At 39.0% G+C, this 15,543-nt stretch overlaps 1 protein-coding gene across 1 annotated transcript in view; it reads left to right on the plus strand.

The window, feature by feature from the left end:
* Positions 1-15,309, plus strand: part of LOC136330033 (selection and upkeep of intraepithelial T-cells protein 1-like) — a 60,156-nt gene extending 44,847 nt beyond the window's left edge. The window contains exons 7-8 of the mRNA XM_066266553.1: positions 596-718; positions 14,663-15,309. Of these exons, the coding sequence (XP_066122650.1) occupies positions 596-718; positions 14,663-15,309 (770 nt within the window). The remainder of the gene's footprint in view (positions 1-595; positions 719-14,662) is intronic.
* Positions 15,310-15,543: the final 234 nt, after the last annotated feature.

Here is a 15,543-nt window from a genome sequence, read left to right on the forward strand (position 1 = left end):
GCGTCGGACTGGGATGCGGAGGACCCGGGTTCGAGACCCCGAGGTCGCCAGCTTGAGTGCGGGCTCATCTGGTTTGAGAAGAAGCCCACCAGCTTGAACCCAAGGTCGCTGGCTCCAGCAAGGGGTTACTCGGTCTGCTGAAGGCCCGCGGTCAAGGCACATGTGAGAAAGCAATCAATGAACAACTAAGGTGTTGCAACGCGCAATGAAAAACTAATGATTGATGCTTCTCATCTCTCTCCGTTCCTGTCTGTCTGTCCCTGTCTATCCCTCTCTCTGACTCTCTCTCTGTCTCTGTAAAAAAAAAAAAATAAATAAAAAATAAAAAATAAAACATCGTTCAGACTTAAATATATATTTTATATAAATAAAACAAAAATAATGTAAGTTATTTATTCTTTCTCTGCGGACTGGTACCAAATGGCCAACGAACTGGTACCAGTCAGTGGCCCGGGGGTTGGGGACCACTGATCTACATGACCCAGTCTACTTCTTCCCCACCCCCTTATAAGCCTGGAAATATGGAGGAATAGGAACATAAAGAGTAAATCTATTATAAACCTGGGGCCCTTCTAATTTTTGCATCTCTCTTCAGTTCCTGTTTCAGATCCACATTTCGAATTGGATATTATGTGGTTGGAAGATATGACTGTGATCCTGTGTGTTCTGATTGTCTTCATCACCATGATCACTTCCTTTGCTTACTTTAGACTCAGAGGTAAATGGAGTGGGAAGGGTGGTAACTCAGAGGTATCATTCATCTGACTGATCTCTGGATGTCCCAAGAGGTGACTTTTCCAGTCCTTGTGCCTCTATAGCTGGAGAAAGAAAAACAAAACAAAACAAAAACCTATACCCTATATAACGGTTTCCTGATTGGAGACTTTGAAACTCCTGGTGTTTCTATCAATACAAGTACCAGTGTTACTGCCTCAGCTTCCAACAACCATCTCAGTTTGCCTTCATGATGTGACAACTCTCTCAAACAAGCTTCAAAGGCCCAGCTGTTTTTTTATCCAGAAGCATTAACTAAAGCTTTCTTTAGCCTGAGTTTTGCAAGGCTGATATATTTTCTTCTATTTTGATCTCTAAGTCAGAATTGAAAACTTAATATTATAGTTTCTCTTTCAATAACTTTTCAATGTCCACAGAAGCGGACCAGGACCATGTCTGAACACGTTCACAGGAAGGCACATGACTTTGAGACATTTCCTAACTAAGGCCACGAAATGAAAGTCCTGGCTTTATTGTGCTAATATGATCTTATAAAAGGGGAAAGAAATGCGGATTTATTCACCTCGGAAGAAAAATTTTAATACTTGATACTGTGCTTCATTAGTAACTACAATCCTAAAAAGTTACATCTAAAAAGTCATGTAAGGTTATTTAAATATATATTCTTAACTACCAGATTCCCCCCTCCCATACACAATACAAATCCACAATATAGAGTGACGATGGTTTAAAAAAAAAATGAGTTACATGCAAGCCTCCAGGTTAGGCTGGAAACCACAGGGTCCTACACTGCTGTGTAAGTACCTCATGCTAACCAATTGTGCCACCAGAGAGCTCCCCCTACAGGGCCTTCTGATTCCTGTCGAAGTTAAGTCTCTGTTTTTATATTCTGGCATGAGAAATTATTTTTACTTAAACAAAAAAGGCCCACAACCTAAAACCACAAAAATGGGTACTTTTGTTCAATCTTTGTATCAATTGACTCTTGGCTTTCTCTATACTATCTGTGGAGAACAGCCAGATGTGAGGTGATCAATTAGGACAAAAAGCAAAACTGAAAGTAACAAGCCTTCATATACCTGTATGGTAGAAGCCAAGAAGGGAAATAGTGCTGGTCCCTCCCATTTTAATTTGCCCCATGAAACAGTTCTGGGCCAGGGTGAAATGACATGCATTACATCTGGGAAAATTTGTGTCTTGTAAAAAGGGAGTACTGAAAGAAAGGCTTTGCAGCTTTATGGAGTGGGGTGTGGTCTGTAGGGGTAAGGAGAAGAAAGAGAGACAGAGAAGGACTAGGAATAGGAAAGTACTGAGTTGAGTGGAGGAGAATAATTTACTCAAGACAGCCCTCACCCCCCCACCACCACCCCCCCGCCAAGGAAAGAAAGGAAAATGGATCTTAGAAGAGGTGACTGGGAAGCATCTCAGCTGAAGAACCTGTATGAAGGTCTCCAAAAGGAAGTCCTGGGCTAGGAATGCAGATGTGCATATGCGCATGGCCGCCTGTGTGATGGGAACAGGGTCCTTGACTGCAGCTCCCTGCGGAGACTGCAAGGCATTGGCTGTGCACCAAGCCTGATGTGGAGAGGACAGCTTTTCCACATAGGGCCTGACAAAGTCTGAGGTCAATTTCCTGTGGTCAGACATAGGGATTACAAAAAAGATTTTGGCCTGGAGTTAGATTCCTCATTACCTCAGCAAAGTTGAGAAAGTGTATCAGTTGAGATTAAACCAATGCAAGGGACACGTGTGTGCTTCCTAGAATACAGATATATGCTTCCAATCCAAGTTTCTGCCACCAAGAGCAACCACCCATCCTGATTCCAGTGTCCATAGGCATGGATTAATGATAGAGGGAAGTAGTAAGGAGTTTAAAGCCTATTTCTTCTGCTCAAGTCATTTTACCTATTGAGCCATTAGAATTAAAAGTAAGTTCAGAGTCAAGGAGAAGTTTTACTCTCTTTCATAGTGGAGAAGACCAGAGCTACTAAGAAACAAGTTCTATTTTCAGGTTTGTAAAGCTGCAAGGCTATTTTTTAATGCTTCTCCTCGGTATCCCATTGAGACAAGTGAAAAAATGCTTTAGCCATTTAAAGATTTTATCAAGTGTCTTTATCTTGTTTTCCCCAGAATTGCATGGGAAAAAAAGATCAAGACAATACATTAATTGATTTAAACTATAGATATCACAATGCAGTGAACTGAAAAGACCCAACTTACTCAATTTATCATCATTTATGCTCTACTAATGTGTCTTACATTACAATATGGAGTTTTATAGCAGCAACCTCATGATAGCATAACCAAATTGTAAATAGTCAAACTGGCCCTGGCCAGTTGGCTCAGCAGTAGAGCATCGTCATGCCATGTGGAAGTCCTGGGTTTGATTCCCTGTCAGGGCACACAGGAGAAGCAACTATCTGCTTCTCTACCCTTTCCCCTGCTTTTCTCTCTCTCTACAGCCTCGAGCCCTGGGCACTCCATGGCCTCACCTCCGGCACTAAAATAGCTCAGTGGCTGAGCAAGAGAAGAGTGGCTCCAGAAGGGCAGAGCATCACCCTGTAGGGGGCTTGCTGGGTGATCCTAGTCAGGAGGCATGCAGGAGTCTGTCTCTCTGCCTCCCTCCCTCTCACTTTGAAAAAAATGATCAAACCTGACTACAAATTGAAATGAAAAACATATGACCATAAGACATGGATACAGACAACAGAGTAGCAATAGCTATAAGGAAAGTGAGGGTGGAGGTTTGGGGGAGGAGGGCAAAACGGGGGAATTGTGGGCAGAAAGAGACTTTGTGTGGCAGGGACAGGGCATGATGTGTGTGTAGATGGTGTTATATTGAGTTGAACACTTGAGACCTGTATGGTTTGGCAAACCATGTCACCCAATAAATAAAAAAAAATAAAAAAAAATAATAAAGAAATTAGAAGCTGGATTTTTAAATAAAAAAAATGAAACACCTCTCATAATTAAATCAATTGTATTTTACAAAGACAAAATAATTTCCCCAAATATATTTCTTATGATTTTTCTTAATATTTTCTTTCTTTCTTTCTTTCTTTCTTTCTTTCTTTCTTTCTTTCTTTCTTTCTTTCTTTCTTTCTTTCTCTTTCCTCATGAGAGACAGGAGGGGAGAAAGATAAGAAGCATCAACTCATAGATGTGGCATTTTGGTTGTCCATTAATTGCTTCTTATACATGCCTTGACCTGGGTGCTCAAGTCAGGCCAGTGACCACTTGCTTAAGCCAACAACCCTGTGCTCAACGAGACCTTGGGGTTTCAAACCTGGGATCTCAGCATCCCATGTCAATGATCTATCTACTGTGTCATGACTGGTCAAGCTGCTTAACGTTTACTTTAATTCTACCAAGTTTATGTTGGGGTTTTATGATGATTCCCATTGCTTTTTTAGTAGCTACTTTCTTTGCCCACTTAATGACTGAGCTCAGCTTTTTCATATGTTGAAACTTGATTATTTCAATTCCATGTCTTTTATGTTTCACAAGTTTCCAAGTTCCAGGAGGCTGAATATGAATATTTAGAAAAATTTTAAAGAACAAATTCATAGACCCACTGCAACTTCTGATGTGTCTTGTGACAAACTTATCAGTTTTATTGTGCAAAAGCCTTTATTATGCAAATATTGATTTACTCTTATCTCAGTTTATGAGGGTGCAGAGAGAGAAAGAGAGAGGGAGATGGAATTCTTGATTAAAGTTTCACTAAGGTATCTCTTTTTTTTCAGCTGCAAAGAGAGAATATGCAAATTAAATCAGATTCCTTTCTAGAATTCCTTTATTCCTTTCAGGCTCCACCCTGAAGAAATTTCCCTCTTATTGATTTAAGCTAAAGAATTTGAGGTCATGACATCAAATTACAGTTGTTTCTCATGTTTTTTTCCAAAGTTGTCTCTGGCACCTCAAAGGAAAGCAATATGTTCTCAAACATGTTTCCATTATAACTACTTGTCTTTAATAAAATGTAATTTACACTGCCTTGAATATAATTTGTTTCTTTGGCAGATTTCTTAGGAAGATAAGAGATTAAAGAGGTACCAAACGTCTTATCTAGAACTCTGGACAAAGGCATAAAGTGGAACAATATGCTAACAGCTCAGAAGAAAATAACCATGGAGCCACAATTTTATATAATCAAGTAATTGCCAGGTGGAGGGAAAATAAAATATATTTGTATATTCAAATTTGCATCTCATTTGTAGCTTTTGTAAAAACATTGTTAATACTGATAAAATGATATCAGAAGATAACAAATTAGGGGAATAACTGGAATAAAACCAATAATCCACATGGTAAAATGGGACTCTCTGAAAGTAAAAATAAATCTACATCAATTAAATGTCATATCTAGCAGTAATGAAAAGAAAGCTACTCTTTAGTCTGTGATATGTACAAGAGACCTAACTAAACATAATGACAGGATGCAAGAACAAAACTGGGGGGAGGGGGAGGAGGATATGGGGGGATAAATGGTGATGAACAGAGGTTTGACCTGGGGGGGTGAACACAATAGAATATATAGATGATGTGTTGTAGGATTGTGCACCTGAAACCTGTATAATTTTGTTAACCAGTGTCACTCGCATATATTCAATAAAAGTAAAAAAATTGAAAACTGTGCAACTTCTATAAAAATATGTGAAAAGATATTAATACTGGGGAAAATATAATTAAATAGAAATTAGTAAATATTAAAGGGTCACTCACAATATTAAAATAAGAACCATACACTAAAACTTTCTAAATATTTCTATATAGTACATATACACTGATAATAAACTCTTAAATCTAGGAAGGCAACATTTAAAGAAATGCAAGTAAAAGTATACAATTCTATAAACATTGAGTAGGATTTTAATGTGCCTCTGGGTTCAGGAATTGGCAGACCAAAAAATAGTAACTGTTTTATGGGTTCCTAATATACTGACCTGATTTAATATATGTGTAGCATTTTTTTCAGGATCTGAAGCTAAATAAGTTTATTTGTAAAATAAAATATAATAACTTGATATGTAAAAAGTTTCTTAAAAAAATCACCATTTACGGTAAATGAAATCTGAAATAATGAGACTTTATCACTGTCAACAAGCAAATATTTTAAAGCATCAAGTTTTGGTGATTATTTGTGGAAATGGAAAATCATACATTCCTGATTTGAAAATAAATTATTAAAAACAACATAGAAATTGTTAATAATTAGTACAAAAATTTTAGCATAATGTTTTTTATGCTTTTACTTAGATAAAGTATTTGTTGTGGTTCCAAATAAAATTATAAAGAGGAAAGAGCAAGACAGAGAGAACATTTATTTTTCAATATTATTATTTTCAACTCAGAAAATAATAATAAAGTAAATTTTCTTTCAATAAAATGTATATATCTTAAGCATTTACTGCAGTCCAATCAGGCTGCTATAACCAAAGGCCATAGACCGGGTGGCTTATAAACAATAGGAATTTGTTTTCCCCATGTTCTGGAGGCTAAGAAGTTCAAAATCAAGGCTCCAACAAATTGTCTGCTTAAGGTCCTCTTCCTGGTTCACAGACATATCTGTTTTCACTGTGTCCCCACATGATAAAATGGCTGAGGTAGCTCCCTGGGGCCTCTTCTATAAGGGCATGGTACCATTTATGAGGGCTTCACTCATGACCAATCACATCCTAAAGGCTCCATCTACAGACATCCTCACATTGGGGACTTGGTTACAAAAAATGAACTTGGAATTGAGCGACACCAACATTCAGTTTATAGCAACAGATACTGTTGAGTAAATACACAGTTACATCTTAGAAAAATGTACATCAACACATAATGTTGAAAACAAATACAGCTTAGAAAAAATAACTCAGGTTTAGTAGTAGTGATAAATTTGAAATAATATAAAATTTAAAAATATGATGAGGAGCCACTGAGCCACTTCACCTGCAGATGTTGTAAAGTACCAAAAGGCTACAGAATTAATATTAATATTTTAGGAGGCTTGGAGAACATTTTATTAATTTGGGTTAAGGTGTGCAGAGAAATTGTGAGAATAGTCTCTGTACTGTGTGATTAGCATAACCAGGATGGCTCTTGCCATTGTATTGTAAATGAAAAGGGAAGGAAAGCATAGATTCCCTGACATTCCACCACACCTGTGGGGAAAGGAGTGAATGGCTAGCCAGGTGCAGGAAGGGAAAAGCCAAAATAAACCTTTTCTTATAATTATGAGCCATTTGCGGGCATTTGTCCCCACGGAAACTACCTCTCTTATGTAAATGCATGTGGTTAATACGTCTGACTCTGGACAGAGAGATGGCGGATGAACACTAGAAAATATAGGAAGGCCTTTTAATATGTAAAGAGATATCTTTCTACCATTGTGTTGACTTGTAAATTTTGTTTTCTCCAAAATGATGTATGGTTTGCAAATTGAACGTGGTCCTATCATGTTAAAGGACATAGGACTATAACCAATAGCGGTAAGGGGCTCCTAATTGCAATTTTTGCTTCTGTACTTCCCACTTACAAAACTATAAAAACTAAGTAGAACAAAGGGCCAACGTGCTCTCCGTCAGATTTCTGTCAGAGTTCCCGCCGCTTGGCCAAGCTAGACAATAAAACTTTAATGTGTAAACGACGGACCTTGCTACTGTCTTCCATAATTCGGGTCCCTCCGAATTTGGATTAACAATGAAATATATACTTATAAATACACATACACAATACCCACAAAACACAGACTGCACACAAAATTCTGAATAGTTGTGTCTGGGTAAGTAAAAAGAAGAAATGTTTATCAAATATTTGGCTTAATTGGCAAACAAATGAATACTTTAAACAAAGAGATATACAGCAAAATTTAACCTCTGCATAATTTTGTTGATCATTTTATATTACAAATTGGAGAGCATTTGTTCAAGAGAATATAATGGGAATATGTAGATATTTTAGCCACACTATGCTTCCAGCTTCCACACAGTAAATATCAGGGAGACAGGTTTTCTGAAAAACTAGAAAACTTGAAGGATAAATACTGGTTTACAAAAATCCATGCAGCATCAGGTGGTGGAGCAATGGATGGGATGCTGAGGACCCAGGTTCAAAACATTGAAGTCACTGACTTGAGCAAGGGCTCACCAGCTTGAGTGCAAGATTACAAGCTTGAGCATGGGATCATAGACATGATCCCATGGTTGCTGGCTTGAGCCCAAAGGTTTCTGGATTGAAGCCCAAGGTCACTGGCTTGAGCAAGGGGACACAGGTTTGGCGGGAGCCCCCCCCCCCCCCGCCAAGGCACAAATGAGAAAGCAATCAATGAACAGCTCAAGTGCTGCAACTACAAATTGATGCTTCTCATCTCTCTCCCTTCCTCTCTGTCCCTGTCTACCCTCATACTCTTGTTTAAAAAAAAAAAAAAATCTATGCAGATTGAGCTTTCCTTGCTTGTTTCTTTGTTGTTGTTCTTTTTAAGTTTTAAAGAGACAGAGTAAAATAGAAATATTGATTTGTTGTTCCACTTATTTACTACATTCATTGGTTGATTCTCTTATGTGCCCTGATCAGGGATCCAACCCATAACCTTGTGTATCAGGACAATGCTCTAACCAACTAAGCTACCTGGCCAGGGCCAATATAACCTTGTTTTGAATTTTATTCAAAAACCAGGACATCTTGGTATTTGACCATATCCTTTTAATCTAAAGTAAAATTGCTTCTCTCAGATTTGATATAATCATATTTATTTAAGCTACATTTAAAAAAAATATTGTCACTTAAAAGAAACTTAATTAGAACTTATTTCCTTCCAGAGTTACTTTCATTGTTTTGTGTTTTTTGTATTATATGTTAAAAAGTTAGTGATCTCTTTTATTGCTTATGTGAAGACAATATGTTTTATTCTCAGGTTACCTTAAACATTTTTACTTCAACTTGTTTTTCATAGTCTGTTTCTAATGTGTTTGGTATGGTTTTAGTTATATTTATCCTGCTTGAGTTTCACATACCTTATTGAATACGTGAATTTAAAAGTAAAATTCCAACCATTATTTCTTCAAGTAGCTTTTCAGTATCATGCTCTTTTCCATTTGTGTGTCTAGTTATGTGTATGTTATATCTTTTCATTGTGTCTCTTATCTCTCTATCCTTTTTTCTTTATATTCTATTCTTCAGTTTGAATATTTGCAATTATAGAGTCTTGCAGTTTATATATTCTGTGTTTTTCAGGTCTAATATGCTGCTAAACTCTTTTAATAATTTTTTTCATAAGTTATATTTTTTTCTTATAGAAATCTTAAGTATTTTTTTATTTTAGATTCCCAACTATAGTGATATATATAACTCTTCCTCTATATGCTTGAACAAATTAGTTACAGTTATTTGAAACTTATCAGCTAATTTCACTACCTCAATCAACTGTGGGACTATTGGATCTATTTCTCTTGTCTATTTTTTCTCTTATTTTATGTTCTGATGATTTTTTCTTTCTCAAATATGAAAATTTCTCAAATATGAAAATCTCAATATGATATAGCTTTGTAACAATTTAACTTGTCTAGACTGCACTACACTTTCAGAATGGCCTTTCTTGTATGGTTCAAGGTTGAGTGGGCCATGAGGAAAATCTGCAGATAGGCCATCAATTGCTCTACTTTCCCATCAATCCATCTTCAACTTCCCTGACTCCTAAGCCAAATGTGTGCTTAACTCTGTGATGAAGTACCATGGATTCTGCAATATAGTCACCTCAACAAGGTCAGAAACATTAATCCTTAAATAGAAGGAATAAGAATAGACATGGATTTCACTCCATCTTCAATAAGTTGTAGCTCATCCATGTGGGTTCCAAGCTGAATGTGTCTTTGCTAATGAAGTCCATTCTGCTCCCTTGTCCAGTACTATTAAGGGGATGCAGGCTGTTACTTCCAAGGTAACCACTGAGCTGAATATAAAGGTTAAGTCAAAATACTGCAAAGCTCACTGTTCTTAAATTCAGCTGTTCTTCTTTCTTTTTTTTCTTTCTTTTTTCTGATTAGGTGTTCTCATGGTTATTACAAGCTTTTGGTTAGTTCCAGAGTTCTGAAAAAAGAAAAGTTGATTTCTGACATATTATTTCCAGGTTTACTTATTGTTTTATAGAGGAACTGTGTGTGTCAGTCAGCTTGGGTTGCCACAATAAAACACCCTAGACTAGGTGGCTTAAATGACTGTAAAGCCAGTAGCCGCAGCCACCATCACAGCTGCCTGGCCAGTGCAGGTTCGCATTTGATTTGGACAGATGGTAATGAAACAACGGAGCCAAGAACTGGTGGGCCATTAGCTTTAATCCTAGCTTGCACCCAGTGGGCAAGTAAAAACACACACTGGGCTCCAAAACCCACTCATTCAGCGCTCACAAAGCTACTGACTTATCCGAGTTTCCTAGAATCAAAGGTTTCTAACCTAACCAGTCTTTTACCTCTGTTTTCCACCCCTTTCACTCTGCACAAACTGGCTTCTCCTTTAGCACTCTGCCATCTTGGCTGCTTCTCATCCCCTCCCGGTGGTCTTTCTCTGCTCTCCTTTCTCTGCTCTCTCCTCTAATGCTAATCTCAGGCATCAAGAAAACAAGCTCCCGGTCTGCCCCCATTTTATAGTGTAGAAATCAAAACCTTTAATCCAATATACAAATAACAAAGTCTCTGATACAAGTCACTTATCTGAGGCATAATGGGATTCCTCATGAGAGTGCTCCACCCCACATCATGCAATCAGTCAAGGGTGTGGGTAAAATCTTAGTCTTAAAACTAAGTCTTATGCTATAATGACCTGGCCTGCTTATAGCCTGTGTCCCACACCCAATACAAACTATAAGTGAGCAAACATATATATCATATTTTAAAATTTATTTGACCAACAATGACAGACATTCATTTTCTCACAGTCTGGAAGCCAAAAGTTCAAGATCTGGGGGACAACAAAGTCAATTTGTGGTGAGGCCTCTCTTCCAGGCCTGTTGGTAACTGCTGTTTCACTGTGTGCTCTCATAACCTCTTCTTGGGCAACACACACAGAGTAAAAGCAAGTTCTCTTGTCTCTTCTTATACTAAGATTAATCCTATTGGAAATATGCTGAATCAGCACTTCAAATTCCACAGCTCATTTACTTGTCATTCAATGAACTATGTTACGGTGTTCCAAGTCCTGATCCAACCATACAGATCTCACAGAGGACCCTTCAAATTACCAGGAACTTAGGAGAAAAGCAAGACTGCTTAAAAATACACCATTCTAACAAACACGCTATTTCTTAGTTTTACTCAGTGTCTCCCTGGTTTATTGTCTTTTATTTTCTAAGCCCAACACATTAACTATCTTCAATTTCAATTTAAACCCCACCTTCTCCAGAACTCTTTCTTTGAAGGGTTAAATCTACCTCAAATATTTTCTTCTCTGACATTTTGGGTTTAGGTACAACAGTTCACTCTCTTAAAGTCTCATGTAGACATTTAACATTGCATTGGATCACTGAGCACTGAGCTAGAAAAGTGATCCTGCCTAAATGTGTTGCCTTCCCCTATACTTTATACTAGATTATATATGCAGTCATCACAGAAATACAGACTAAGACCCCACACCAACCAGAAAGGCTAAAATTAAAATACTCATACCTGTTATTATTAGTAGTAGCAATTATACTTTTGTATAATTACTAATATTATTGTAGGTATTCAACCATTAGTTTCCAAATATTTATTTTTCCATCCTTTTACACTGAAACCATTTTCCAAATAGACTATATATATAGATAAATATATGAGAAAATTTATTATAGAAATTGGCTCATGTGGTTTTGGAGAACAAGAAATCCTACAACCTGCCATCTTCAAGCTAGAGAACCAGGAAAGCTGGTGGTATAATTCAGAGCAAGTCTAAAGGCCAGAGGAGTAGGAAAGTCAATGATATAACTCCCAATTCAAGGCCTGAGAACTAGCAGCTCTTATGTCCAAGGACAAGAGAATAAGGACATCACAACCCAAAAAGAGAAAAAGAATTTGCTATTTCTGCACTATTTTGTTCTCTTTGTGCCTTCAGTGGATTAGATCAGTGGTCCCCAACCCCTGGGTCGCACACTGGTACCAGTCCATGGGCCATTTGGTACCAGTCCACAGAGAAAGAATAAATAACTTACATGATTTCTGTTTTATTTATATTTAAGTCTGAACGATGTTTTATTTTAAAAAAATGACTAGATTCCCTCTGTTACATCCGTCTAAGACTCACTCTTGATGCTTGTCTCTGTCAGATGATACATGTATCCATCCCACCCTAGATGCTGGTCCGTGAAAATATTTTCTGGACATTAAACCAGTCCATGGCTCAAAAAAGGTTGGGGACCATTAAATTAGATGACCCCTGCCTACAGTGATAAGAGCCATCTGTTTTCTTAGTGTACTGATTCACATGTTAATCTCTTCCAGTAACACTCTCACAGACACACCCAGAAATAATGGTTTACCAGTTAACTGGGTATCATTTAGCTTGGTCAAGGTGATGCATTAAGTAAATAATCACAGCATATGTCCTAAAAAATCAAACATCTATTTTGTAATTTCATCCAATTTGAGCCTCAGTTTGAAAAACAGTGATTTTGTTCCATTTATATATCTGATTATAATAAATTGGGATTATTATAACAAATATTTAGATCTTATGGTACATTTATTTATCTCTTAGCTTATCACTTTTTCTATATATAGATATTCTCTTTGCGTGAGATCTTAATTATGGTACAATTACATTTGGCCTATGTAATTTCTCTTGTAAATTTGCAAGGAAAATATGTGTTTAGGCCCTGGCCCATTTCTCAGCCTGGCATGTGAATGTCCCAGGTTCATTCCTAGTCAGGGCACACAGGAGAAGCACTTATCTGCTTTTCCAACCCTCCCCCTCTCACTTCTTTCTCTATCTATCTATCTATCTATCTATCTATCTATCTATCTATCTATCTTCCCCCCCTACAGCCATGGCTTAATTGGAGACAGTTGGCCCCAGGCATTGAGGATGGCTCCATGGCCTCCACTTCAGGCACTAAGAAGAATTTGGTTGCTGAGCAATAAAACAATGACCCATATGGGCAGAGCATCATCCCTTAGTGGGCTTGCCAGGTGGATCCTGGTCAGGGCACATGTGGGAGTTTTATCTCTCTGCCTCCTCTCCTTTTACTGAATAATAAAAAACAAAACAAATAAACAAACAAACAAAAATGTATTTAATAAAAATACTCAAAGACTACAAAATATCTATTTGGCTCTACACAAAAGTACAGGTCTTTGGTCCAAAATGCCTTTTCCTCAAAGTTTCATTTTTTATTTTATTTTTTAGAAAAAGAGGACAAATAAAGAAGGAAAGAAGGAAGAAAGGAAGGAGGGAAGATAAAAAAAAAAAAGGAGGTTTCATTACTTAATACTTTTGTGTTGGTGTGGAAGGAGGGGTAGGCATTCTCTTCCCTGAGAAGGAAGAAACAAAAAGAATACAAGGGAAAGGAACCAGCTGGGGTAACCGAGTCAGCCAGTGATTAATTATCTATATCCTATAGTTACAATACAAATCAGGAACAGCAAGATCTGTATGTAACTATGGCCAGTGATCTGGGAACCTCTCCCCCCTTGTTTACCTCACTAAAGCTTTTACTCCCCTCTCCTTGAGTACTGGGAAACCTTAAACAAAGAAATCACATGCACATTGCTTAGATACTGTAAAGGTATATAACCTGTAAGAAAATCAAATTCGGGAATCCCATGTTTTGGAGCTATAATCCCACGTGCTCCGCCAGCTTAATAAATTCTCCTTCCTTTATTGATTGAGTTATCTGAGTATCTATCCTTCGATGGGTCGCTTCCTGCTACAGATTTTGGTGCATTGGCTGGGAAGCAAGGAGGAGAGACACCCACATTTGGAAGAGCCCCCTAATGGTCCTGTAGATGTTCCTGCTGAGTGCGCACTGAGAATTTTCCTGTGTGGGCACCTCACAGGGCAGAAAGGGGAATTTCCATCTTAGGTTCCCAGCAAGATTCAGATAACAAAGGAATGGGAACAGAGACGTGTCTGAAGCACGGTAAGGCATACTGGGAAAGGGTAGCTAGCTGAGGTCCTGCCCTTCTGGATAGAAGGAAGGCCTGATCACCCTCCGGAGAGTCAGTAATTGCCCTCCATAGGTTGGGAGCAGTGACTGTGCACTCTACACTGGTTGTGGGGAGTGGTCCCACGTAGTGGTGACTTGTCACCCTCCACTGGTTGTGGGGAATGAATCCCACAAGGTTAGGAGTGGTGACTCGTCACCTTACACTGGTGTGTGGGAGATTGTGTAAAAGAGAGTGAGTGCAGAGTGAATGAGATGGACACCGGGAGAGGGTTCTGACTCTCCCCCACAGGGCTGAAGCGAGTTTTGGGTCCTGAACCACAGTTCCATAGGGCACCTCATACAGCTGAGAGGTAGAATTGCATGCTGATGGTTTATATCAGCCTGCCATAAGCCAAGAGGGCCCACCATTCCCGCGAAGAGAGTGGCTGGTGATGGACTGAAGCGAGTAGTGTCCCCTCCAAGTTTCCCCTCCCATTCCCCTATTCTTTCTTGTGGTGTGATTGTTGTCTGTCGTGGGAGGAATGGGAAGTTCACAGGGGAAACCCACTCCTTTAGCCATAATGGTCAAGAATTTTATGAAAGAATTCTCAGGGGATTATGGGGTTTTTATGTACCCAGGGAAATTGAGGACCTTGTGTGAGTTAGAATGGCCCACTTTTTGGGAGGTGGCCATCTGAAGGAAGCTTGGATAAGTCTGTTGTACAGAAGGTGTGGCAGGGAGTCACTAGAGATCCGGGACTCCCCAACCAGTTTCCCTACATAGACACTGGCTTACACTAGTTTTGCACCCTCCCATTTGGCTTTAAGGTCAAGCTTCTACAGTATTAGTAGCTAAGGCAGGGAAGCATTCCACCAGACCCAGAGAGCCACTGCAGCAGCCACCGCCAGAAATTTTAACCCCTAGTGAAACAGAAGAAGCAGAAACTCTGGCTCCTCCACCTTGCATACCAGCGAGGCTCCACCCATCCATACCTGACTCTCTGTCCACCCCAGTGACTGCCACTGACTCAGGCCCATCATCGCCAGATATATCAGGTCCCAGCATAAACTTGCCCGAGCCCGAGCTAGAGGTAATTCCCGCTGCACCACCAGAATCAGGCCCAGGCTTTCCTCCCCCTAGCTGGGAGGTTATGCTCAAAAACAATGCCTGGTATGCAGATGAGCAAGGGAATATAGTAGAAGGACGAGAGCTGGTGTATCAACCTTTCACCACCACCAACCTCCTCAATTGGAAGCACCACACTCCCTCTTACACAGAAAATCCTCAGGCCCTAATAGATCTCATGCAATCCATATTCCAGACCCACAATCCTATGTGGGCAGACTGCCATCAACTGCTCCTCACTCTGCTAAACACAGAAGAAAGACACTGGATAATACATGCAGCAATTAAATGGCTAGAGGAGAATGCTCCTGAGGAACACCAGAATCCCCAGGAATATGCAAGGGTCTAGATACCAGGAGAGGATCCTAAGTGGGACCCAAATGAAGAGGAGGGCTTGAGACAGCTCAGGAATTACAGGGAGGTGCTTCTTCAAGGCCTATAGAACAGAGGCCAGAAGGCCACTAATATCAACAAAGTGGCAAGAGGCTTTGCAGAGGAAAGATGAAAGTCTGGGTGACTTTTATGAGAGATTGTGTGAGACCTACATAATCTATACCCTTTTGACCCAGAGAATCCAGAGAAC

Source organism: Saccopteryx bilineata, chromosome 3 (assembly GCF_036850765.1).
Source record: "Saccopteryx bilineata isolate mSacBil1 chromosome 3, mSacBil1_pri_phased_curated, whole genome shotgun sequence".
Taxonomy (NCBI): Eukaryota; Metazoa; Chordata; class Mammalia; order Chiroptera; family Emballonuridae; genus Saccopteryx; species Saccopteryx bilineata.